At 41.3% G+C, this 27,268-nt stretch overlaps 1 protein-coding gene across 1 annotated transcript in view; it reads right to left on the bottom strand.

The window, feature by feature from the left end:
* Positions 1 to 5,503: 5,503 nt before the first annotated feature.
* Positions 5,504 to 27,268, bottom strand: part of elapor2a (endosome-lysosome associated apoptosis and autophagy regulator family member 2a) — a 32,732-nt gene continuing 10,967 nt past the window's right edge. Inside the window, exons 4-22 of the mRNA XM_053623489.1 lie at positions 26,536 to 26,683; positions 26,313 to 26,402; positions 26,068 to 26,173; positions 25,778 to 25,930; positions 24,310 to 24,398; positions 24,035 to 24,215; positions 23,674 to 23,802; positions 23,268 to 23,358; positions 22,712 to 22,814; positions 22,423 to 22,560; positions 18,836 to 19,099; positions 17,196 to 17,369; positions 16,920 to 17,100; positions 13,925 to 14,021; positions 13,690 to 13,791; positions 12,638 to 12,764; positions 11,185 to 11,363; positions 9,539 to 9,704; positions 5,504 to 7,924 (exon numbers count right to left, since the gene is read on the bottom strand). Coding sequence (XP_053479464.1) covers positions 7,856 to 7,924; positions 9,539 to 9,704; positions 11,185 to 11,363; positions 12,638 to 12,764; positions 13,690 to 13,791; positions 13,925 to 14,021; positions 16,920 to 17,100; positions 17,196 to 17,369; positions 18,836 to 19,099; positions 22,423 to 22,560; positions 22,712 to 22,814; positions 23,268 to 23,358; positions 23,674 to 23,802; positions 24,035 to 24,215; positions 24,310 to 24,398; positions 25,778 to 25,930; positions 26,068 to 26,173; positions 26,313 to 26,402; positions 26,536 to 26,683 — 2,587 coding nt within the window. The 3' untranslated portion in view covers positions 5,504 to 7,855. The remainder of the gene's footprint in view (positions 7,925 to 9,538; positions 9,705 to 11,184; positions 11,364 to 12,637; positions 12,765 to 13,689; positions 13,792 to 13,924; positions 14,022 to 16,919; positions 17,101 to 17,195; positions 17,370 to 18,835; positions 19,100 to 22,422; positions 22,561 to 22,711; positions 22,815 to 23,267; positions 23,359 to 23,673; positions 23,803 to 24,034; positions 24,216 to 24,309; positions 24,399 to 25,777; positions 25,931 to 26,067; positions 26,174 to 26,312; positions 26,403 to 26,535; positions 26,684 to 27,268) is intronic.

The following is a 27,268-nucleotide window of genomic DNA, read 5'->3' as shown; positions in this document are numbered from 1 at the left end:
CTTCAAAGTCTCTATCCATCCATCCACCCTGTCTCTTTTGCTCTTCCTCCTCCCTCTATCCCCACACCTATTTCTCCGTCTGGGAGGATTTCAGCTGGACAGCTGCGGAGCTCTGCTCGTTGCCCTAGAAACAGCGACATGCAGTTTACATGATGAAACAAATGTAGCCAGGCGCATGGAGCTGGACCTTGGCCCATAAGGTCAGCTCGCTTCCAAAAGCACGGTCCTCATCCAGCCCAAGGATGAAGCAGCATCGTTACCTAGACAACCAGCACACACATTCAACTGCATTCATGAAGTGTGTGGCTGCGGACAGGAAAAGAAAGGAAGGAATCTACCACCAATGGAGTGTACGAACTTGTGTACACAATATACTGATTCATGACCTAGGGAGCTAAGGAGCTAACTAAGACACAGCCAAAGTCTCATATAATTAACATATTGTGCAATTAAAACCTTTAAAAAAAAAAAAAGCTAGCTAACATTAGTTTTATTATTGAGTAAACCTAAGGCCAAGTTTGCTAGCAAGTGTTAGCCCTTACACTCCCAGACTGGTGGCTTTATAGAGACCTAACTAGTATGCAGAAAGTGGCTTTAAAAATTTTTGCACGTAGTATACATTTATATTTCCCCTGGCTACAAATAGCTTCTGGCTAAAATCAATACAATAGTTATGGGGGGTAAAACGTCATTTGCCAGATCAACATGTACTTTGTCTTCCAGTAAGATAACACATGCACACAAATACTTTTCAGAGAATAATCAACAAGTCCCATCCTAGCTGTGTCACGAATCAAGCCTCGGTGGTTCCTCCCACTTATCACCAGAGGGCACCATCACCCGAGTATTGACTTTTCCTATGGACTCCATTTCCCATAACCACACATCCAGAACTGACTACCACCACACCTGTTTCTCATTGGACTCTCTATTTAAGACACACTCACATACGCACTCTCTGCGAAGTCTTGTTTTGCCCTTGCTAACGTTACTGAGTGTTTACTGTTTGTTTGTGCTGCCTGTGTTTGACCCTTGGACTGTTTAATCGGTTCAGTGATCCTTCGCTGCCTGCTCTGACCTTTTGCCTGTTTGCTGACTATGCTCTTGGAATTACCTTTGATGCTCTGTTTGTCAGTGATTGATCTCAACCTGTTTGTATACGTTTGTCGTGTTGTTTAATAAAGCTGCATAAGGATCCTCACTCCATGGACCCTTCGAGCTAAAGTGATAATGGTACATCAGCAGCAACTGGAACGGCTAACGTCCTTATCCAATGAATTAGTGAAGGCGCTACAATGCCTCCAGTTACCAACGCCTCGCCCTCCAGCTCCGCCGTCTCCTCAAGCAGGAATCTCAACCTCCACCAGCACAATCACCACCAATCCACGTCTCTCCTTTCCGGAGAGATCCGATGGCTCTCCCGGCAACTCCAAGGGCTTTTTACTCCCCTGTTTGTGAGTCAACAACCCATGCTCTACCCCGTGGATGAAAGCCATATTGCCTTTGTGTGCTCGCTGCTAACCAGGAAAGCCTTGGATTGGGCGATGATGGTATGGAACAACAATTGCTCAACCTTCCCGTCGTTCAGTGACTTTCTCCAGCAGTTTCAGGAGGTGTTCGAGCACCCGGTGGGGGGGCAGAGATGCTGGTGACCAACTAATTTCCCTCTGCCAGAGGAGAGAAACCGTTGCAGAGTATGCTCTGACTTTTCGCACACTCGCAGCTCAGACTGGGTGAAGTGAGGATACCCTCAAGCTACTATTCTGCAGTGGATTACATCTGGAGCTGTAGGCAGAGCTGGTGTGCCATGACGAAAGTAAAATTTTGGATCAGTTTATCGAAATAGCCATCCGCATTGATAACCTAATCAGGGCATGAAGACCAACCAGCACAGAAATTCCCAGGCCGACGGCTGCTTTCAATGCTAACAACCCTGAGCCCATGCAGATCAGACGTGCTCACCTTACCCTGGAAGAGAGAGACCGTTGCCGAAGACAGCATGTCTGTCTGTACTGTGGTCAACCTGGTCATCTGAGGATCAGCCCAGTTTGATGCCAATGATGCTCCACTACGGTGAGTACATTTAGTACCCTCATGCTCTCTACCTCATGTCTTCAACTGCCAGTCATTCTTGAGTTCTCGGGGAGATCTGTGATAACTACTGCCATGCTTGATTCAGTGGCAGCGGGTAATTTCATTAATAAAGATTTTGCCAATGCTCAGGCCATACCACTAAAACCTTGTGACTCTCTCTTGGCAGTGGTAGCGCTAGACGGACGCCTCCTGGGGGCCAGTCATATCCATTACGCCGTTATGCCAGGGCTTTATCAGACCTTCAACCTCACCAGCATCAGCCGAGTTCGTCTTTGTGAACAAAAAAGACGGAGGACTCCGCCCATGTATCAATTACCACGGTCTAAATAAAATCAGTCATGTTCCGCTACCCTTTGCCTTTGGTTCCATCAGCCCTTGAACAACTCCGCAGGACCAGGTAGAACACACAACTTGACCTGCGCAACGCGTACAACCTAATGTGCATTCATGAGGGTGATGTGTGGAAGATGTCGTTCAGTACCAGCACGGGGGACTACGAATACCTCGTCATGACTTTCACGCTGGTCAATAGTCCATCAGTGTCCATCTTTCAATAATGATGTTTTCTGAGACATGCTTATTCGCTGGGTCATTGTATACATCGACAATATCCTCATCTATTAAGACACCTACAAGGAACATGTCAAGCATGTTCAAGCAGTCCTACAACTTCTTTACTCATCAGCTGTACAGCAAGTTTGAGAAGTGAGTTCTATCAAACGTCAACATCCTTTCTAGGTGCGACTGTGATCAGTCCCAAGGAAATGGCGATGGAGAACAAAAAGGTAAAGGCAGTGGTAAAATGGCCAAAACTCACCACTATCAAATAACTGTAATGTTTTCTGGGTTTTGCCAACTTTTACAGACCCTTTATTAGAGGCTTCAGTACTTACTTCAATGATAAAGAAGGGGGGCTCTCGACTCTCCTGGACCCCAGCAGCCATCAAGTCCTTTCACAACCTCGAGGGCTGTTTCACCTCTACACCCAATCTTCAGCGTCCCGACCCAGATCGCCCATTCATTGTTGACGTGGATGCTTCCAACACTGGCATCGGAGCCGCTCTCTCCCAATGTGATGGGGCTCCCCCTTAGCTCTTCCCATATGCGTACTTCTCCCGCAAGCTTCTACCACAAGCTTCACCCTAACAAGACCTACGTTCCTCCCTTGCTCTGCAAGAAGGTCATCCACTGGGTCTACTCCTTCCACAGCTCTGGTCATCCTGGAATCACCACCACCCTCTAGTTAGTACACAACCAGTTTTGGTGGCCCACCATGCAGGCTGATACCATTAACTACACTCGGAACTGTTCCACTTCAGTAAGTCACCCAGACAACCCCCCACCGGGCTACTACAACCGCTACCCACAATTCAACTCCCATGGTCCCACATCGCCATAGATTTTGTGACGGACCTTCCAGTTTCTTAGGGTCACACTAACATACTCATTGTTATCGACCGCTTTTCCAAAGCCTGTTGTCTAATTCCACTGCCGAAACTACCCACTGCTTTTGAAACTGTGGAACACCTATGTAACTACATATTCAGACTCTATGGCCTACTATAAGATATCGTCTCCGACCGAGGGCCACCGTTCACCTCTCATGTTTGGGCAGACTTCAAGTAACTCAACGTAAATGTCATCCTAACCTCGAGATATCACCCACAAGCCAACGGTCAAACGGAACGCCTCAATCAAGAAGTCACCCGTTTCTCAAGGCCAACTGTAACAAGAACCAGTCAGACTGGAGCCGCTAATTTTTCTGGGCAGAATATGCACAGAATCCTATACGCAAATCCTCAACAGGCCTGACTCCATTCCATTGTGTGCTTGGTTTCCAACTTCCCCTTTCCCCTTGGCAGGGGAGCCCATGGAACTCCCGGCCATCAAGGACTGGCTCCAGAGAAGTGAGGCCACCTGGACCCAGGTCCACACCCACCTCCAACGAACTCTCAAGTGACAAAAAGAACAAGCGGATCATCACCATCCCAACCCAGAATACAACCCCGGTCAATGGTTTTGGCTCTCCACCCGCGATCTCCGACTCCACCTACCATGCAGGAAACTCAGCCCCAGGTACGTGGGTCCACAAATCAAGCTTCGGTGGCACCATCACCTGAATGTTGACTTTTCCTATGGACTCCATTTCCCGTTTATCTTCTCCATCTCCGTTTATTTTCTCAGCCTGTGTTTGAATCTTGGACTATTTATTCTGTTTGTTGATCTTTTGCTGCCTGCCCTGACCTTTCGCCTGTTTGAGTACGATTTTGGAATTGGCTTTGCCGTTAATTGACCTCCAACCTGTTTGAACACATTTGTCACATTGTTTAATAAAGTCGCATATGGATCCTCACGCTGTGGACCCTTCGTTACAAGCTGTAACTTTTATTCTAGATCACACGTAAATGAATCTACATTACAAGCTCTGTTGCCCATTTTACTGTTAATCTGTACTGTAAAATATTCTCTAGATGCCAGTGTGAACTGGTAAGTGTCGACAAAATAAGAGACATGTAAAGTAAAAATAGAAGGTTGGTGCTTGAAATTAAACTACAGGGGACTATGTGTGTATGTAGAAGGGAAAAAAAGTAAAGGATTATGGAAAGCAGCTTTTTTTTCAGTGGTCCACAAGCCTCAGCAGTCTGAGGCCTATCTGCAATGAAGTTTGTGCCTTACACTCCCAAAATCTGCCTTCTTCATGCATGTCATGTTGCTAGCAGAGTGGACATATTCTATATCAAAATGAGCAGACATTTTTATTTATGGCTGACGTCAAAGGTTTAATCACAAGTAATGCTCTTCTTATTGTGAGTTGGATTTGGATCTGTCATGGTGAAGGTTTACGTGTGGATCCAGTGGGCCGGGTGTGGATTTGATACAACACTTTTACAGAGGAATGTTTGTCTTCCTCTGTCTATCTGTATGCTCCCAGTTTATATACAGTGTAACTTTATTGTTAAGGAACCCTGTGTTGGAAAAACACAATACAAGCAAACACAAAGCAATAGATCAGTACCCATGGTGCAGTGTGTGTGTGTGTGTGTGTGTGTGTGTGTGTGTGTGTGCATTAACAAGGATATGATATAATAAATAATAACCTACTGTTGTATATCTGTTTTGTGTCAATTTTCTTTTTGTTACATGTGTACATATAGTATATAGGGTGAGGAGTAATACCCATACATATATTATCCATAAGATCTCTTTAGAGTTCTTTCCACTGGGCAACTCAAGAGATTAAGGTGTCTTGCTATGACAAAAAAGCCAAAAGTTCTTTTTTCAGAAACTTCTTTCAGCTGTGAATTATTCTGCTGATGTCCAGCTGAGTTTCTAAAGTGGCCTGAGCATTAAATATGAGCAAGGAAAATGGAGAGCAATTTTTTTTTTACTGGGGATTTTTCAGCTGGAATAATGCAGTGGAAGTGCTGAACCCTTTGAAAAGCCACCTTTTATCAACTACAGCACTTCCTCTCAGGAAAAAGAGGACAGGTGAGCGAGTCTGAGTCAGAGCTAGTGTGTGGTTGGCAAAGGTGTGAGTTTTTGGGTAGAACCTGTGAATTGCGCTTCCTCTGTTCCTCTGTGGTTTTCTAATGGACCTTGTGAAGGACTTTATAAAAAAAAAATAACAACAGCAGGATTGCAATTTCTCAGGTTTTCAGTCAGTCCGTTCTAATCCACTCTCAGTGCCGTGCGAGAGCTGGACATGGAGTCGTGTACGAGGTGGCATTTGGAGTGAGGAAAGAGCCAGAAAGTTAATAGAAATAAAAAAAAATTCTAAATAGTTCAAAAGCCACTGCAGAATATAATGACACAATTTCAGTGCAAATCGTAATTTATTATCAAAACTCATATCAGGAAACCCCACATTTCAGTACAACACAATGGTATGGCTTTCATTTCACTCCAAGAACAATGTAAAATAATATTATGAATATTCACTCAATACAATTAATTACTTCACTGTTGTCAAAAGCAGAGGAAAAATGAAAGGGAACAGCAAAGGCACTCCATCCTCTTCTGCTAGAGTCAGTTTGTCCTGTCTAAAGAGATCTTATCTCCTAAATGCTCATATATAGATATCGAAGCATTCAGAGGGCGGAGCTAATAATGACATGAAATACAATGGGGTGCAAAAGTCTGAGACCACTAGTGAAAATGCTTCTATTTTGCATTCTCTTCTAATTTATTACAACATTTTTGATTACAGTTTATATCAGCAACAAATTGAGTGAAATTTAGAATCTTAAAAATATGTACATGAATTTTGCTTTAATGACAGCATGAACTCAAGCTGGCATGGATTCCACAAGTTTGTGAAAACCCGGATGTTAGATCAAATCCATCAGCGTGTCGTCCGTGCACATGCCTCAGTGGAAGGGATAAGTCTCAGTGACTACGTTTACATGTACATCAAATTTTGTTTAAGGTCTATATTCAGGTTACAGCAATATTCCGAATACAATGTTTATATGCATACAGATATCGGAGTATTCCTGTATACATGGTTGTTGAAAGTATGCCTGAGTTACCATTGCTAAATACCTAGCCTACAGCTAAGCATCTGTTAGCACCCACAATTCCCTGCGGGCTGAGCATGCGCACATATCTCCTTTCAGTGGATTTTCTGAATAAGTGTTTACATGCAACAAATTTCCAATTAAAAAAGACATATTCAGATCAGAATTTGGAGAATCAGAATATTTCCTTAAACTGAATCATGCAATCGGATTGCGGCTTTTACATGACTCAATACTAATTCGAATATTGACAAACTCCGATTAATATGGTACTCGTAGTCAATGAAACTGTGAACCTTGGCACAAAGGCGTTAACATGATCATTTGCTTCAGTTTAAATAGTGACTTAGCGAAATTTTCATCTTAAATATTTAAGATTTTCGTGTTTTCAAAATTCTAAAACTTTGTTTATTTTCAGTTTTAAGTAGAAACAAAAATCCTAGATTTTTAGTCTGGCCTCATACTTTTTAACCCCACTGTATATTTAGACCAGTCCTAGAGAGTTGGATTCAAGGACAGTTTAATGATTTTCCTGCTCAAAAAGTCCTACAATGTTAAACCAGGTGTATTTCAGCAAGGAAAACACCAAACTATGCTGGACCCAGCTCTTCAGGACTGGTATCAGGGAATCCTGATTTAGATCCATCAACTGGGTCCCAAAGCTGCCAGGTTTAATTACTCTGACATACAGCTCCCCAGTTTATAAAATTCACAGTTATGTATATCTCCTGAAGATACTTTGACTTTTTAATTAAGAGAGGTGTGATCACAGTGGATTTATTTGGGTTGCTTTTCATTTGTTCAGATGATTTGGTGTCTAGACTTCGTTACTACACTGTTGACAGGGTGTCACGTTTAAACACAGCTAGTATATTTTACATTGATTCAATTTACAAATACGTTATAACTGTTCCTAAATTCCAGCATTTGTGTGCAGCCCAAAGTAGCATAACCCTACTAATAAAGTCCCAAATCCTAAATGGTATTATAATATTATTACAAAAGGAGACACACAACCCAACAGACAGACAGATTGCACAGCGACATGATAATGACATCAAACAGAACCGTCTTACAGGCTCTGCTTTTCTGTTCTTCTGGCCCAAATCCCCACGGCTCTTTACTCCAAAGCTCTTCCACTGTCTGGCTTAGTGCCACTGCATGCGTACACGTTCCCAATGAAGAGCAGCTTCAAAGTCTCTATCCATCCATCCACCCTGTCTCTTTTGCTCTTCCTCCTCCCTCTATCCCCACACCCATTTCTCCGGCTGGGAGGATTTCAGCTGGACAGCCTCGGAGCTCTGCTCGTTGCCCTAGAAACAGCGACATGCAGTTTACATGGTGAAACAAATGTAGCCAGGCGCACGGAGCTGGACCCTGGCCCCTGAAGTCAGCTCGCTTCCAAAAGCACGGCCCTTATCCAGCCCAAGGATGAAGCAGCATCGTTACCTAGACAACCAGCACACACATTCAACTGTATTCATGAAGTGTGTGGCTGCGGACAGGAAAAGAAAGGAAGGAATCTACCACCAATGGAGTCAGAGCCCAGCAACATGCCTACACAGCTCGAGGGCATCATTACTCAATACCGAGGTCTTTTGTTCACTGAAAATCCCAGTGCTCTCAAGACAGGCTTTCATTACTTGGTCCCATTTTAACATCCTTCACTTATTTTTTTTTTTTTTTTTTTACAAATTATGGAAATCAACATGGTGCATATTAAGCATTCAATTATCTGTGGAAATCACATGAATGAATATTTACTTCTATGATTAGCAGAACCAATGTAGTTTAAGTTTACTACCTTGCACTGATTTACTTGTTTAATCAACCTTACTTAATGTTTTGTGGTCTGAAAAGGTCTCTGTCTGCTAAAGGAGATTTAATTGTGTTCCCACAGGGAGTCTTCTTCATCTTCAGCTTCACTCTGCATTCTATATTCTCGCATTTCATTAAGTAACAATACCACTTCCAAAGGGGGAAAAAAAGTCCTTCCTAGCACACTCAGTCTGTCTGTATTTCTGTCTCTCTCTCTCTCGCTAATTGGCTGCAAACACGACGTGGCACGCTGCATCGTTCCCTGCAGCTCAACATAGTCTTTTAATCTTAAAGAAGCCCCTCAGTGATTACTTCAGCAGGCTTCAGTTAAACATCAAGGCACATACTCAAACAGCTGTGCGCACACACACACACACACACACACACACACACACACACTGATTTTGCTATTGCTGTGAGAATTAAAGGGAGAGGGACCCAGACATCAAGAGAGGCAGAGGGAAGAAGTCTGTCTAAGGTTCAACCAAGGTCTCTGTCTTTCTAAAAAGCATGCATTTCTTGTATTCAGACATTTTACACAGTAACCACAGATAAGCAAGGTTTCATTTCAAATGCTAAGGCAACAGTTATACACCAGCCTTACAATTACCTTTGCCTCCAACAATAGTCCACACCTCAGAGAGACGCTTGGCACAGAACAGGATAAATTAAAACTTAAGATTTCCTTTAAACGTCTTTATACCACAGAGCTGCTGAAATCTCAAATCTGATTGGTCATCCGGTGTTGATTAATTTTCTATAACAGCAGCTCTGACAGTAGCCTCGGCTGTAATTCAAATTACAGGATTATATTAATGTGCCTGCTTGTTTCTATGGTCAGAACTTATTCACAGGGACCTGCATGGTGGACACTCTACATAATCTAAGGCTAATAATAGCCACATTAAAAATGTGTTAATATAAACTACTGCCTGAGCTGCTAATATAGAAAATGAATCAACACATTATGACCAGTCAGAATCAAGAAGTCAACAGCACTGTGGTTTAAGGCGCTCTAATGCATGATGTCAACAATGAGGTCTGTATTCTTAGTCGCATAGAACATACTGAAAGAACAGTATACACAGTTCATGTGGTGTAGCATGTACCTTGGTAGCGATGGCCTTCAGCTTGCCCAGTAAAGAGGGCTTGGTGTAAACTACATCATCCTCCACCTCCTCTCCCTCGCCCTCCATGATGGCACAGCTGTCTGCTCCTGGTAACTCACACTCCTTATTGGCTGACATCACCAACTTGGAATACTTGTACTCCAGCCTAGACAAGGAGTGAGGGGGGAAAAAATTGGAATCACCATTTGTATACACACATTTACAAACAGATAATTAAACAACTAATGACGTAGCGCAAGCCAGGCTTACTCTGTACAATTGTGAAAAGATTTAGAAACGATTTTGCCTTCGTTGACTATTTGCTGCATTGTGTCTAATACACATTCCACCAAGCTGTCAGAGATTACAACAAATGTCTGACAAGTCTGAAAATGCAATTGTGCAGTGTCACAATTCAGTGTTCATATCAGAAGCCTAGTTGTCACGGTCAGTATGCCACGATAGCATAGTGTGCATACTCACATACTGAAGGCTGCGCATGGTGAGTGACCAGCTTGTTAAAACAGTTTTAATATAACTGCATACTACAGTCCCCTCCGAAACTATTGGAACGGCAAGCAAGGCCAATTCATTTGTTTTTGCTGTAGACTGAAGACATTTGGGTTTGAGATCAAAATGTGAATATGTGAAGAGAGTTTAGAATTCCAGCTTTTATCTCCTGGTATTTATATGTAGCCATGTTAAACAACATAGAACATAGCACATTTTCTATCAGACCACCCAATTTGTAGGCGAGCAAAAATATCGGAATATGTGACTGACAGGTGCTTCATGTTACCCAGGTGTGTCCTGTTAAATTGACTGTTTAAACAATAATAATCTGAGTATCTACTTTTGGTTTTAGCCTTCAGTTTCACCTGTGAAGACTGCATTTGTTGTTAAAAAGGATAAACCAACATGAAGATCAGAGAGCTGTCTATAGGAGAAAAGTAAACCAGAAAAGAGGGAAAATCAATCAGAGGATTTGCAACAATTTGGAATGTGCTGAAAAAGAAAGAAACCACTGCTGTACTGAGCAATAGACACTGAATGAGTCAGTCAAGGAAAACAACAACAACAGCTGATGACAGAAACATTGTGAGAAAGAAAAACCCAAACACAACAGTCAGTGACATCACCAACAACCTCCACAGAGCAGGGGTGAAGGTATCACAATCTATCATGTGAAGAAGACTTTGAGAGCAGAAATATAGAGGCCAAACCACAAGATGCAAACCACTCATCAGCAGTAAGTTTCGTCATGCCATTCTAATAGTTTCAGAGGGGACTGTAGATTACCACCTTAATGGAATTTTTTTAAACTGTCCGGTATAGTAGCATCACTGATTGATATTCTTTGGTCTTTCATTTTCTTATAAAGGTTAAGCACAGAAAACTGTACTGCCTGCTTCTCAACAAGGTGACTAGTGCCATCATTGGTGTGCCACTTATGGTGGTCATCAGTGTGCTCACCTGTGTCATGTGATATCTTACAGAGTGAGCAACTTTGTGATTTTCACCGTCATGTCAAGAGATCTATTTGGGCAGTATGAATATTCATATGCTGAGATAGTTTTCCGTATAGTGTAAGCCCGGCTCTCTGAAAGCTGAGTGGATGATTAAGAACACACAGTTGAAGGTCTTACTTTTTGTTCTTCTTCCAAAAGTGGCATGTGAGAGCGACAAGGAGGGCAGCACTAAACGCACCCACTACAGCTCCCACCTTCAGCCAGAAATCCATCATCTTACATGACTTGCTCCTCTTTGCTGGCAGAGATACTCCTCTTGTACAGAGCCGTGGCTCTGTCCACACATACACTGTGTCCTGAAAAGAAAAACATGGCAACACTTACACACTCAACTGCATCTCGACTCCTCCATATCTCAGCGGGTGTTTTCCGAAATTCACTTCAAATGTCTCTCGATCTCTTTTGAGAAACTTGTGGTTTAGGATGCTGTTTTTTGAAATGATTGATATAAATGGAACTTATCAAGAACTGAATTGATATAAATGGAACTTATCAAGAACCTCAAGAATATGAAGTCTTAGAGACTGGATTTGAATTCATGACGCATCAGTGCTCATCTGAGAGGCTTCACTAGTTCAACTGAATGCTGGGGAAATCCACACTATTTAAACACTACATGTGGATCACATCATGTGATAACTATGATATCAGGCTCTAGAGGTGTGTATTGACCTAAAATCTGCCAGGACAGCTCTATAATTAGGGGATTGGTGTTTCAGGATTCCCCCTTCTGTTTGAAGATGGCTTTTTCAGTTTCACATAAATGGCCTTAGTCACTCATTTATTCATACTGGGTGGAACATGAAAATGTGGCCAGATGTCATACATTTTTAATACAAGCTGGTCGTTTTCAAAAATAAGAGGTGAAGTGACCACTGGTAACGAGAAGTGCATGGAAGAAGCAATGCAATAAAATTGAGCGGTGTTTAACTTAAATAAAAAGTGGAGCAATACGGTGACTAAAGTGTTGAGGGACAGTGATACACTTCTCATTATTTTACTGTATAAGATTAGTCATGTTATTGGTTCCAGTCGCAGCTCCTGATCACAGCTTTTTGAAGTGTTGGGCTTGAATTGTTCGATATAACACAGTATAACAGAACTGTGCCAATGCTTTTGTCTTAAATAGATGTCAGTAACTGAGAAGTTAACGTTTTTGGCCCATGCTGATGCACTGCACGGATGCAATTTATACACAAGCATTTCCCTGCAGAATGTTTTTTATTTTTAGCTGGAATACATCTTGACTTGCCAAAATAGGCAAGACTTGTATGCAGTAAGAACACCCACTGGCAACTAAAGTCGAGAAACTTGAGGAACATGAGGTAAAATCACTACTGAAGTGAACACAGGGTCGTCTTCTTTGCCCAAAACGTGTGGTTTGTTGTGCTTAAGGAATTGTCTCTTCCCCTTCAGGTACAGGTTGACAGGTTCACATCCACCAGTCCTAACTGGATGATTGGTGATATATCATCATCATCAAGAAAATCCAGCTATCAGGACTTACTATTACTAAAGATTCAACATTAAGTGTATGACTGAAAACTTTCACAGGCTAAATAAAGAGCACCTGTACTCCTCCCTTGCAGGCCCCCTCGATCTGGTGATAGTCTTCCTCAGTGCAGTGAGGGCAGGCGCTTGAACTCTCCCATAAGAAGTGGAAGGTGCAGCCATCACAGGTTCCTGCAGGACACTCCCTGAAAATCAAAACACACATCAACACAGCTCTCAGCAAAGCCATAACCACAACCCACGTTGCTACTCAATTATATGCAAGCTGACTGCTCAGTGCTGTCAACTGACTTAAATAATGCAGTACAGTAAACACACCAATAATCAAGAATTTAACTAAACTTTTGTATAAATAATTCAATTCTGAATTGGTTTCAGAAGAAAACTCCCAAATGGTGAAACTGTAAGTGTTTGCCCTAATAGGCTTTGTAGCTGACAGTCCAAGATGTAAGTATACAAGTATAATTGGTCCTGCTCTCTGGCTGAAAAAACCTCCTTCGTCTATCAATCACAGGAAACCCTGCACATATACACATTCAATTTAGCATTGCCAATCCACCTACCAGCATGTTTTGAGAGGTGGTAGAAAACCGGAGAAACCCTTTCAGACACAGGGAGAGCATGCAAAACATTACACAGACAATAAATTAAGCTCAGGATCAAACCAGGAACCCTGGTGGCAACGGTACCTGCTGCGCCACCATGTCACCCTTCAAAATTAAAATAAGTCATTATTTAAACACAAAACCTACAAACTCTGTAGTGTAGAGACTTTCACTGTGGAGTCAGAGTAATATTATAAAAGTTGAAAAGTAACACAAGAACTTTAGCAGTGAGTGCAGCCAAAACACAAGCTTTGTTCTAGTGGCACAGTCTTTATGATATATGATCCAATATAAGAACTGTCTTATTGGGACTTCATAATACAAGCCAAATGTTTAAAGAACAAATGAACCCCATAGTTCCATGAGGGCAGGCTGGCTGCAGACAAAGCAGAAATATCACTGCGGTTCCCTCGCCATAGCGATTTCAACTGCAGAACAAGATTAATGTTCATTTAAAGCTTGTACTGTAAAGACTCATCACATGGAGCATATGAAGGTATTATACCTGGGTACCGATATTTCTCCTTTAGAGGACTTCTCAGGGTTACAGCGAAGCGTGAGTACTGTATTTCGCCCGTTCTGGCAAGAAGATGTCGTCTGTGGAGATCTGCACAAGTTAGCGCAACACTAAATCTTGTGCATTATGTAAAAAAAACAGTATGGCCAAAAACAGAATGGCTCCCACATGGATTTTATATAATACTAATAAAAAGGAGAAGAGTTTCTATCGCTTGTGATACCGATAGAAGAAGTTGACGTCTGGGACTCTCTTGGATGAAGCAGCAAAGAGCTCCGGTCTAGCATTTACTCCATTGAGTGATTTCTCCACTGTGGCTCCTGGAAAACAGTTTCAACGAGTAACACAAAGCCTAAGAAATTAAATTTTACTGTCAAATGTGTACATAAATACAGCAAGGATTATGAAAGAAGACAGGAAGTAAGAGCTCAGCAAATCCCAGTTGTGGCTTAGATAAATGTGTATATCTATTTTCTAGCACAAAACAGTGCTAAAATATTAGTTGAAAAGCAGCTAACAATTAAAATTGTGCAGTATGTAAAGTAGAAATATGCCAGTAAGAGTGAGGTACACTGAAGTGTGTGTATGACCATATGGTTGGATTAGACAGCCACTTGTAAAGTTGTAAAGTTTGCCCTGATACCACCATATCTGGCCTTATTAGCAACAATGATGAAACCACCTACAGCGAGGTAGCAGAGCTAAAGCGACAACAACCACCTCATACTTAACCCAGACAAAACAAACCTGTTTGTTGTGGATTTTAGGAGACACTGAAGGAGTCACGTTTAGAGGTTTAAAGTATTACTTTATTATATATATTTTATAGGGAACCAGACCAAACTCTCAGCAGTGACAGGTTTCTCAACGTCCACATCACGGAGGACATTTTAAATCTTTTTAACATTTTAAGCTGCATACCGTTTTACCTTGTGGCCATAATATATGTGTTTTTGATCACAGTTTTTGAAATGTGCTCATGTCTGTTGTCACCTGACCATCATGTCACCAACCCTGAGTGTTTTTTGGTCACTTAAATCTTTATGACATTACTCTGTGAATGGCATAATCTTCCTACTAATACATAATCTTCCACTATTTTTCCTATTCTTTTGCTGTGGACAAAAAAAAAAACACAAAAAAGTAAAAAAAAAAAATTAAAAAAATGCAAAAGTAGACAACATTGTACTGAAAATGAGTTGTAAAATGAATCTGTATTAGTGTGGCTATGGCCCAGGGTGGTGTCAGAACACTGATACCATCTTCACTAAAGGCCGACAGCATAGAAATTATCTGTAGTAGTGTAGTAGAGTCCTGAATGCTGGTATTGCAGTGTAGTATAGTGCAGTGCAGCAATACAAAGGGATATACAGTCAAGGTCATATGTTTACATACACCTTGCAGAATCTGCAAAATGGTAATAATTTTAAAAAAGAGAGAGAGATTGTGATAAATTGTTATTATTTTGTCTTCTAGGAATCATGTAAATGTCTTTTGTAGTTTCTGAAGGGCAGTACGAAGTGAAAAAAATAAGATCTTTGAACAAAATAATAATAACTGACACCGATCAACCTTTTCAAATTTTTACACCCCCCTGGGTCTTAATGTATCGTGTTGCCTTCTTGAGAATCAGTGAATGTTTGCACCTTCTGTAATAGTTGTGTACGAGTCCCTCAGTCATCCTCAGTGTGAAAAGATGGATCTCAGCATCATATAGTCATTGTTGGAAAGCAGTCAAATATGCAGAAGATGCTGGAACAGCAAAGAATGTGTAGGACCTGGAGGATTTTTCTGAAGAACAGTGGGCAGTTTAACTGCTCAGGACAAACAAGGGACTCATGAACAACTATCACAAAACATAAACACAGCCGTTGATCATCCAGGTAACGACACACAGTATTAATAATCAAGCGTGTGTAAACTTTTGAACTGGTTCATTTGTGTAAATTCAGTTATTATGTCTTGTGAACTATACAGTATGTAAACATCTGTCATGTGAAATAGATTATTCAGGGCAGTACTAAATTTAAAAAAATGCAATTTTTATGATCTCTCTTATTTATTATTTTTTATTATTAACATTTTGCAGATTCTGCAAGGCGTATGTAAACTTATGAGCTCAACTGTGTGTATCTCTGGAGTTGGACATCAACATTTTCAGCTTCACAGAAGTTGTTGTATTGGTGTTATTTCTGAAAATTTTAATACTGCTGAATATTTGATTTCAGCTGTGCTATCAATGTTCAGCTCTCCTTGAGGGCAATCTCATTCGGTCTCTCTTTATTGCTGCTTGTAGCCAATCGGAGCAAGCCTTTTTTACACAGCCTTAATTTGAGAAGTATGATTAGACTTGGGTATAATATATAATGGCAGGCAAACAACAAAAAAAAGCTCTTGGGACAACTAATCTCCACTGAAAATCACTGGCCCCAAGCTACAGAACACTTTAGAAGGATGTCCACGATCTGTTCTTCCTACTGGGCTTTCACTGGACATACTGCAGAGTTGAAACACTGACCGACACATTTAAGAACTGGTTTTACTCCGAAGTGGCTCATCAAACATTTACATAAACATCATAAGCGTGGTAAGCATCGTAAATGTTGGAATATTGCACAGATTACAAATGTTTACAAATTGCAGTCTGGGGTGCTGGGACAAGGAGATTATGTTTCCACCTATTTTTATTCATTACTGCTCAGAAGATGTGACTCAGTAGATTGCTGAGGCAGTCACCAGTGTTCTTTTCTCTCATACATTAACCAGAGATAAAACTCTTGTCTCTATTTGGTTTCATTTTAGAACAATATTTTAAATTTGATATGTACTTTTAGGCACAACACTTTCTATTTATTCCTTGTGCTACTCACTTCAGTGGTGGATTTTAACTCTTATTGTTAAGAACATTGCTAACTAACTAGATAACAACATAAATCAACTTCTGGAAAATATGCAACAGAATTTTTTTTTTTTAAACAACAAGACTATGCATTTATCCATACGGTCAGTCAAATAAACATACAGTCATGGCTTCCACATTTGATTGTGAGAGTTTTTGGGCCACCAAATTAGAGACTGAACAAACAGATTGGTGCCCTGACTACTGCAGTTTATGTTTCCATTAGAGTGTTTATATTGTTACGCATCAATGTAATGTCTGAATGGTTTTTCTGATATTGTCAAGTCCTTCATCTGGAAAAATCCCGTCAACAACTTACCAAGAAACGTGTCTGCCAGACTGATCGACTGTGAGGCAAGAGCAGTCCTGAAGCCCCGCCCATCAGAGGGAATGATAGTTGATTGACAGATAAAGGTTTCTACATAGTTGGCCTCAGCACTGTGAGAATCTTTATCAGACAGGTCTGTAACATTATCTGTACACATCGCAGGCCTGTGACCCTGGAGAGAACAGAAATCAAACAAGAACTGAAAAACCTGACTTTGAAAAGCATCATATAATCCCAGTTTAAGCCTGTGTGTGAGTGTATACAAACCTGTGTCCCACACAAGCTGATGTTGAAGAGATGGTAGTACTTGGTGCCCTTGGAAGTGAAGCTGGGGCCATTCATGACGGAGCCAGTGGAGCCCAGGGGACTGAAATCATACTGCAGAGTTCTGTTGAGCTCTGTGTGTGTGAACGAGCAGTCACTGTAGCACAAGCTGTGCTCCTAAAACAAACAGAATACATTTCAAAGCCCAATCCTACACAATACATTACAATTTCACAACCAGAGTAATCACTGTCTACAGACTGCCTTATTTAAATTCCATTAAATAAAACTTGTTTCACTTGTTTTGCTCGGCTGGCCACACATCCAGCAGCTCAAACTCTGGTACTACCAACCGAATCAATAAAAAGCACAGTTGAAGATTATAAATAGGAGCCAATCAAATCATAAACATCTACAAGATCCCATTGTTATGCTGCAGAGCTCCAGCATGAAACATCTGGAGTGGTTTGATCTATTTTTGGTCTGGACTCCTCTCTGCTGGAATCAGCTACTACAACACTACCACACTGATAAATAATAATAACAGGAGCTCTCCAAATGCACTTATGAAATCTCTACTTACTGCTCTCTTAATTGTGATTACCAAACTGATAATACCATAACAGAAAGAAATTAAGTGAGTACTGTAACCATATAGTGCCTTAAAGAATATTAGTGTAGTGTGAGCAGAAAGGAGGGGTTACGTCCTAAAAATTTGGAAACCTTTGCTCGATGTTGAGTTTGTGAAGTAGTATGTGTCATTTATAATGTAATGCAATATTAAAGTACCCATATGCATGAAATATTCGTTCATTATAATGTAATAATAATTGCTATTGTTCATGCCATAAACAATCAGTAAGTGATAGCAAGAATTTTGAAAGGCGAACTTCCAGAGTGGTTGTGTGAAATGAACAGCTGGTGTTGAATCTTTGTTAAATCTTTGGTTATAATGGAATTAGGAAGCTCAATAGGGCACATATCTCAGAAAATATACTTGCTACTATATATTTTGGAGCATTTCTGCTGTTGTGGCCAGGGATCCTTGTCCAACCAAGACAAAGACACTACGCACCTTATACACAGACTGCACTAAAAGATTTATACACTCCTAACTGAAGTGGAAAATATGGGAAACTACAATTTTTGTCAAGGTTGTCCTTCAGTCATTAAACTTCTTACACTACAAGATTTGCCCAGAATGAAAGCACCACACACTTTCCAATTATGCTCATGAGTTCCAACCAATCAGAATCCTGCTTCTTTGGATCCTGGGATCTTCCAGAATTTCTCAGGAACTAACATGGAGGATGATGATTCAACTAGGCTGTCTTGGACTTTTATACTGTATATGTTGTCAAAATTGTTTTCTCCTGCCCCACACTACAGGATTTGAGTCTCTGAGGGCAGTGGGTAGCTCAGCGGTTAAGACGTTGGACTTCTGATCAGAAGATTGTTAGTTCAAATATCAGCACCAACAAATTGCCACTGCTGGGCCCTTGAGCAAGATTTGCAAGCAAATGGGATAAATTTAAGCTGCTCTGGATAGGGGTATTTGCCAAATTCCATAAATGCAAACACTGGACATCAATAAGATCAGCAACCTGATTATCCTCTAGCATGGCTAGAAGCATTGACTGTACCTTATTGCTGCGGCCACCTGGTCCACAGGGCTGGCATGCGTCTTGGCCGTATATGTGGTGTCCTGAGAGGAAAGTGCTGGGTGGGCATTCCTGGCACTGATTGGTTTCTTCGTCTATATAATAGCCGGCAGGACAAGGCACGCAGGCCGAACCCGGCTGCTGAGACTCAATAGCACAAGCCCTGCATTCCCAGGCTACACCATCCAGAGCGTTCGTTACGGTAATTGAGTAGATCTTCGCCATGTCGTTGACATACTGACGCCCCTAAGAGAGACACACAAAGTTCATTTATTAGGTTTCTTCCTTTATAAAATGTAGTAGGCAATTACACTGCAAATACATTATCACATTAACATCGATGCAATATGGCTTCCACCGACATTATTCAGCAGCTTATAAAATAGCACTTGATTGAGCATATTGTATTTTGTTGCACAATGTATTAGGCATACAGAGGCGGAAAGCATGAAGGTGTGAAAAACTCTATACAGTGAGGGAAAAAAGTATTTGATCCCCTGCTGATTTTGTACGTTTGCCCACTGACAAAGAAATGATCAGTCTATAATTTTAATGGTAGATTTATTTGAACAGTGAGAGACAGAATAACAACAAAAAAATCCAGAAAAACGCATGTCAAAAATGTTATAAATTGATTTGCATTTTAATGAGGGAAATATGTATTTGACCCCTCTGCAAAACATGACTTAGTACTTGGTGGCAAAACCCTTGTTGGCAATCACAGAGGTCAGACGTTTCTTGTAGTTGGCCACCAGGTTTGCACACATCTCAGGAGGGATTTTGTCCCACTCCTCTTTGCAGATCTTCTCCAAGTCATTAAGGTTTCGAGGCTGACGTTTGGCAACTCGAACCTTCAGCTCCCTCCACAGATTTTCTATGGGATTAAGGTCTGGAGACTGGCTAGGCCACTCCAGGACCTTAATGTGCTTCTTCTTGAGCCACTCCTTTGTTGCCTTGGCCGTGTGTTTTGGGTCATTGTCATGCTGGAATACCCATCCACGACCCATTTTCAATGCCCTGGCTGAGGGAAGGAGGTTCTCACCCAAGATTTGACGGTACATGGCCCCGTCCATCGTCCCTTTGATGCGGTGAAGTTGTCCTGTCCCCTTAGCAGAAAAACACCCTCAAATCATAATGTTTCCACCTCCATGTTTGACGGTGGGGATGGTGTTCTTGGGGTCATAGGCAGCATTCCTCCTCCTCCAAACACAGCGAGTTGAGTTGATGCCAAAGAGCTCCATTTTGGTCTCATCTGACCACAACACTTTCACCCAGTTGTCCTCTGAATCATTCAGATGTTCATTGGCAAACTTCAGACGGGCATGTATATGTGCTTTCTTGAGCAGGGGGACCTTGCGGGCGCTGCAGGATTTCAGTCCTTCACGGCGTAGTGTGTTTCCAATTGTTTTCTTGGTGACTATGGTCCCAGCTGCCTTGAGATCATTGACAAGATCCTCCCGTGTAGTTCTGGGCTGATTCCTCACTGTTCTCATGATCATTGCAACTCCACGAGGTGAGATCTTGCATGGAGCCCCAGGCCAAGGGAGATTGACAGTTCTTTTGTGTTTCTTCCATTTGCGAATAATCGCACCAACTGTTGTCACCTTCTCACCAAGCTGCTTGGCAATGGTCTTGTAGCCCATTCCAGACTTATGTAGGTCTACAATCTTGTCCCTGACATCCTTGGAGAGCTCTTTGGTCTTGGCCATGGTGGAGAGTTTGGAATCTGATTGATTGATTGCTTCTGTGGACAGGTGTCTTTTATACAGGTAACGAGCTGAGATTAGGAGCACTCCCTTTAAGAGTGTGCTCCTAATCTCAGCGCGTTACCTGTATAAAAGACACCTGGGAGCCAGAAATCTTTCTGATTGAGAGGGGGTCAAATACTTATTTCCCTCATTAAAATGCAAATCAATTTATAACATTTTTGACATGCGTTTTTCTGGATTTCCTTGTTATTATTCTGTCTCTCACTGTTCAAATAAACCTACCATTAAAATTATAGACTGATCATTTCTTTGTCAGTGGGCAAACGTACAAAATCAGCAGGGGATCAAATACTTCTTTCCCTCACTGTATGTACAGTTTAGTGTTGTAGCACGTGACTAGACAGACCACAAGAATGTATATTTCTTTTTAATTGGGCTCAGAATTTAATCTGGCCACAAGATGCAGATTCGAACCCAAGAAGCTGTAATATGCGCATGGGATCAAAGTTATTTTATCATAAAAGAATGTGTTTGTTAAAAAGATCACTGCTCACTGCTAACCCTCCTATTGTGTTATGGGTCAATTTGACCAATTTCCACATTTGAGATGTCTGAAATTCTGGCTAATCTCTCTTTTTCTCTTTGACTTTTCCTCATTTAGGGTCATGAACTTATATGCAAATATTTCTTCTTATATTCTTATAATAAAGGTTTACTGTTTTAAGCTGTTCATTGCTGTTTTTTGTGTGTATTTAAACTGTGGAAGTCATTTTGACCCATAACATAACGGATGTAACTTTTTTTCCCAACATAATAGAAGGGTTAAGGGATAATCTGCTGGGTGGGGGGTGGGGGGGGCGGTCCCAGACCACCTCCTAATATGGTTTGAGTGATCGGATCCCGATGTGTCTTTGAGACACATGTTCACATCTATACTTACCATCCCATCGCCCAAAATCACCGCTCCAGCGTCCTGCTTTGTTCGTGATCCTGAGCTTGTGTCTCCTGTCTGTGTGGAGATTCTCATGTTCTTTCCGCCTCTTTATGGGTTTCCTCCAGGTTCTCTGGTTTCCTCGCGCCTCCCACAATCATGGCTGCGGGTGGATGGGCTATGCTAATTTGGGCCCTGGATCCACTACAATTCTGACCAGGATTTGTAGATGTATGAATGAATGAATGAATTTTGGAAACAAAACCTGTCCTCTCTGATCGATTACGTTTCAGACAATGGTGCACATTTTAAATTTTGGCTATTAAAGCTATTCCTTTATTCAATACAGTACTGTTAACAAAGGTCTTGCGTTACAGTGTCATAGCTGGTTTGAAGTTTTAAATGGTGTAGGCATTCCTGGATTCCTGGACATTACATTACATTAATTAATTGTGCCTTATTTATGTCTTTATTGGCACCCTGTCCAGGGTGTACCCCGCCTTGTGCCCCATGTTCCCTGGGATAGGCTCCAGGTTCTCCGTGACCCTGAAGGAAGGATAAGCGGTATAGAAGATGGATGGATGGATGGATATTTATGTCTTTAATGTTGGCCTCAAATGGTATTTGCAGTCCAAAACATACGTTTTGGCATGACATGTGAACTGTCAGAGAGTATCGCTGGACTTAATACTGCTCCTCACTTGAGCTGATATCACACAAGAAAAATGGGCTTAAGTCTAAGGTCAGGATCACACATAACTGCGACACAGCTTTGTTCTTGAGGATAAATCTGTAGCTACTGTATGTCTGAGGTCTGAATACCAATGAGCACAAGTTCAGCATTAAATCCTCACTGTGTGCGTAACTAAACTCTGAATACAGCCTTACATACAGTATCTATGTATGTGAGTCTGAGTGTGTACACGTACATCTTTAGCCTGGTTAGTGCGTTGAAAAGCCCACGTGTAAGACACAGATGCATTCTTAGTCATGATGTGCGTGTAGGACTGCTTCTCCTTACTGCCTTCCCACGATTCCACCACATTGGTGCTTCGTCTGTCTGTGTCCTGCAGAAAACAACAACACATATGCAGAAGAGCTTCCTTAGACAGAAAACTAACCCAAACTAAAGTTGGGCAAAAGGATGCCAAGAATGAGGAAGTGAAGTGCTGAAAAAAGTGTGAGTTCCACATGGACCACACACGCACACACACTCACCATCATGAAGTAAAGCTGACAATCAGCTGAACATATGGTTTCAAACACGAAGGTGATGCGTCCAAATTCGGTTCCACTGATTCCACTAACTGATGTTGGTAACCTGAGACACATAACCAGAAAACTTTCAACAACTGCAGCCTTTTATACTGTAACACATCTGGATGTGATCTTTCATAACTGAGACTACCAGCTAGCGATAAGCATTAATGTTTGTATGTTTGTTTTAAAGCTAAAATCAAGAAGGAGGAAATCACACCACAGTACTGTTGAATACTCAAATCTGATTGGTCAGAAGGTGTTGATTAATTTTCTATAGCAGCAGCCCTGACGATAGTGCCAGCTGCATGGTTAATATTAAAAAGTTTATTCAGAGTTTCAAGACAATACTTGCCGCTCTATCAATATTCACTATTGGATCAGTTCATCCTTAAAAATACATTACATGCTCTTCAATAGGTAGATATCTTACATCACAGTGCATGCAAATGGCTCTCTCTCCATTCCGTGACTGGAAACCTTTACCTGATCATTTTAGAGAGTTGGTTTGTCTCACCTGAATCCAGGCACTTTAAGGTTTAGGATGAGGTAATCATTATCTGATCCTCCAGCTCCAGAACGAATGTGATCTCCTGCTACCTCCCAACCTAACACACACACACACACACACACACACACACACACACACACAAATCAGTAAAGTATGGACTGCTCAAATGTGCATAAAAATGTATATGCTTACATGCAAAGCACAGTGTTTTTTTTTTTTTAAAAAAAGAGTGTATGCAACTCTTTCTCCTGTTCCTTTATCCTGGAACAGCTGCTCAAAGTGCAACAGTGCCATCTGTCTGTCAACGACTGGCTCTGCATCTGTATGCCACTGGCCTTTAAGCTGTTTCCTACAGTTTCATACAGATGGATGTCGCTCGCTCTCTCTCTCTCTCTGTTTCTCGCTCTCTCACCATTCATGCCATCACACTTGGTGTTGGCCACATTGAAGCACGACGACTTCATGCCAGAGGGCAGAATGTTCCACCACTTATATTCATAGCCCAGGGCTGGCTCTGTGCCCGCAGGACAAGGCTGGCACGCTAGATGGTGACAGAGAAAATCCAAAACACATACCACATCAGCACTAGCATTCTATTCAGAAAGAAACAACAAAAACATTTTAAATGTATTCGGTTCTTCACTATATTTTATTCAAGCCCTTACACACAGCTACAACATAACAAATCTACCCCAATGACTCCACCTACTGTTCTCAAAGCCTCAACATACTTGAGAAGACATTTACACTGAAGAAGGAACTCTGGAAATCACCTTTGAGGCCTTCTGAATAGGTTCCTTGTGGGCAAGGAGAGCATGTAGCAGTGTTGTTGTTATAAAAGCCAGGGTTACAGGGTGGGCATGGCTCACGTTTACCAGAAGGGGGCAGTGTTACAGCATCAGGAGCATCTTCCAAACAGATCTTCGGCTCGATCCACTTATACATAACCTGAGTCTGAGAGACAGAGAGAAAGGCCTCAACACGTTTAATTAATCAGTATTACAAATATTATGATATGAGGTATTAATGTAAAGTATGATCGCATTACCTTGCCCTCTTTATCACAAATACTGTGGATCTGGAAGTAGTCTTTGTCTGAGCACGCAGGTCTGGGCTTACACTCTGTAGAGCCCTCCACTGGTCCATATAGAAAGAAGAGACGAATTTCAAAACACATTCAAACCATTGTGTATTATTATTTTATTGTATATTATACACATGGACCTGGCCAATATCAAATCTGCCATCATTAAGGTTCATTGGACTTTAAAACCTACATTCACAAACACAATGCAACTTTGAACAACCACTAACCACTCATCACAGATTTTTCTCAGAGAGAGAAGCTCGTACAGCTTGTTTTTATAAGATATAATCATGCTCTTTTTGATGAATGAGTGTTTTGAACTAATTGCAGTTGCACAGAACTATTTTGCACGGTCTTTAGCAGTGATGTTTGATGGTAAGTGGGATCTTTTAGCTGTATTCATGTTCAGCACACGTGAATCGTAGAGGGCTTTGGCTGAATACATGTTGTGATGATGCACGTGACGTAACTTTTCCTAAATCTGTGTAAAATTTGCGGTAATTTTGAAAAACTGCAAGCTCCTCCGAATATTGCTGTTTCCATGACTTTGCATTCATTTCTGCAATCGAAAAATCCTGGAGGGACTGTATCCTGGGAGCACTGGGCATGAAGTGTCACCCATACACCCTGAGTGGGAAAACAATCCATCACAAGGCCCCAGGCACACAGACATTTACAGCTAGGGGCAATTTAGCATCCAGGATCCAGGATCAAACCAGCAACCCACAATGCACCACTGCACTACCAGTTAAAACTGTACAATTGCACTTATTAAACAATTTGTAACAATTGTCATATTCAGCAACTTGTATCATATTTTCCCCATGTTGTATACGTATTTCATCCGTATTGTGTAGCCCTACTTGCAATCCCACAGACTGTGAAAATTGTGTTTCTTCAAACCTTCAGCATTGTTAGAGTTTGTTATTTAGTTATTTTAATATAGTCATTTGTTTTTTATTTATAAAAAGACATGTCGTATGTATATGGATTTTGCTGGCTTTTGCTGCTCTTTAACCAAACCCACTGGCGTCTGCTTAATTTCTGATCACGTGATATAATCATTCGTTCATTAATGCACTCATTTTCAGTGAGCACAGTATCCTGGTCACGATGCCGTGGTGCATCTGGAACCTATTCTGGGAACACTTCACAGGGCACCATGCACACATACATTCTTCGCTCCCTAAAAGCAAAATCATTATTATTTATTACATTTCATATTCGTTGAGCAATTTGTAGACCTGCAGATTACAGTGTTCTCATTAACCATGTGTGATTTCAGCAGAATACTGAATACACTGTTCTCATTTGGAGAGGAACTAAATCTTATACTCAGCAACTTGTTACCACTCCAGGGCAGCAATCAGCATTTAAAAACACCTGTGGTAAAAACATACAGTATAAATTATAGTGGTGATATGCTTACATGCATAGTGTGTGTCCATGTCGCACGGAGTGCAAGAGCTGGCTCCTCTGCCTGAGTATGTGTTTCTGGGGCAGGGTTGACATGAGGAAGAGCCGGGAGTGTTACTGAACGTGCCCGGCTTACAGGGCAAGCACTCAGACATGTATGCCACACCTGAGAGAGAAAGAGAAAAAAAAAGAGGGTGGAAAGCAGGAATATAGAAGAAAATTACATTAGGAAAGATGAAAATTACATTAGTGTCAACAAAGCCATTTAAATTAAGATCAATGTTTCCTTTTATTGCACTGCACCTTCTATCTGGATGTTCTTTAGCAGCACTGGTTTGACTACTTTAGCCCCCACGGTAACTCCTGTGGTTCTCCAGTACAGCACATTTGTACCAGATTTCAAACTAACCTGCATGGGTGGAAAAGGCCCTGCTGTAAACGCACGCAGTGACTGACTGCAGAACAGTTTTTACAGGATGTTACACTCTACACTTCAGAGGCAATTGCAAAACAAGCCAGTATGTGTAGGCATGCGAATACTTAAGTACAGTGTGTTTGGCCCACTGTCCATTGTTTGTCAGCTTCATCCATTTCTTATCAGACGTCTTGTCCATTTCCTGGCACTGGTCATTCTGAATCTGTTGCAGTAAACAGCATGATAAATGAATACACACATTCAAAGCATTTATTTCAAATCATTTAAAGAAGATCCACCACCTCCTGCCATGGTTACATCATTAATGAGGTGTTTAAGACAGGTGTGCTACTTACAAAGAACTCGAAGAAGATGTTGTTGTCCACATACTGATAGTCAAAGGAGACAGAGCCTGGCTTCTTGAGATGAACAGCGTAGACAAGAGAGACACTACACTCATCTCGGTTCGACTCCACATAACTACCACGAGCAATCCATGAGGAGCTGAAAGGAAAACAGGACACCGCACACACACACACACACACACACACACACACAGAAAAATAACAAAGTCATAAGTAAACAATGTAGAACAAGTAGAATTTGACGCCAGCAACTCGATGCCTCTGCAGCCAACAAGTCTAGTCCTTCTTGTTAATAATTCATATCTTTCAAATACCTTTAAATATATATTTCAAACAGGAAAGAACCTATTGAAGAAAAACTATTTCAGACATTTGACCTTGCTGTGACTTTAACCCTGTTTGAATCAATTCCAAAATCTGGTGGTAACAATGATAATTCCATATAAATCTTACAAACATTCAACCACTCGTTCTTGAGCTATCCCCCTAATGAGAATCTAATGAGATATATTTCACATGTTATTCACGTGAAATAAATTCACTCAAGAAATCCGCAAATATAAAGAATTCACAAAGTCCATAAATAAAGTTATGTGTAATAAAGTGGAATGACTCAGGGAAAAGTATTGAACACGCTAAGAAAAAGCAGTTCTCCAAGGCAAGGTAAGGCAAGGAACCCGCTGAAATCCGTAAGTAATTATACCCCCTATCTGTGCAAATGAAT

The sequence above is a fragment of the Ictalurus furcatus genome, chromosome 4 (genome assembly GCF_023375685.1).
Source record: "Ictalurus furcatus strain D&B chromosome 4, Billie_1.0, whole genome shotgun sequence".
NCBI classification, from domain to species: domain Eukaryota; kingdom Metazoa; phylum Chordata; class Actinopteri; order Siluriformes; family Ictaluridae; genus Ictalurus; species Ictalurus furcatus.
This window is presented reverse-complemented; position numbering and strand designations above follow the sequence as displayed.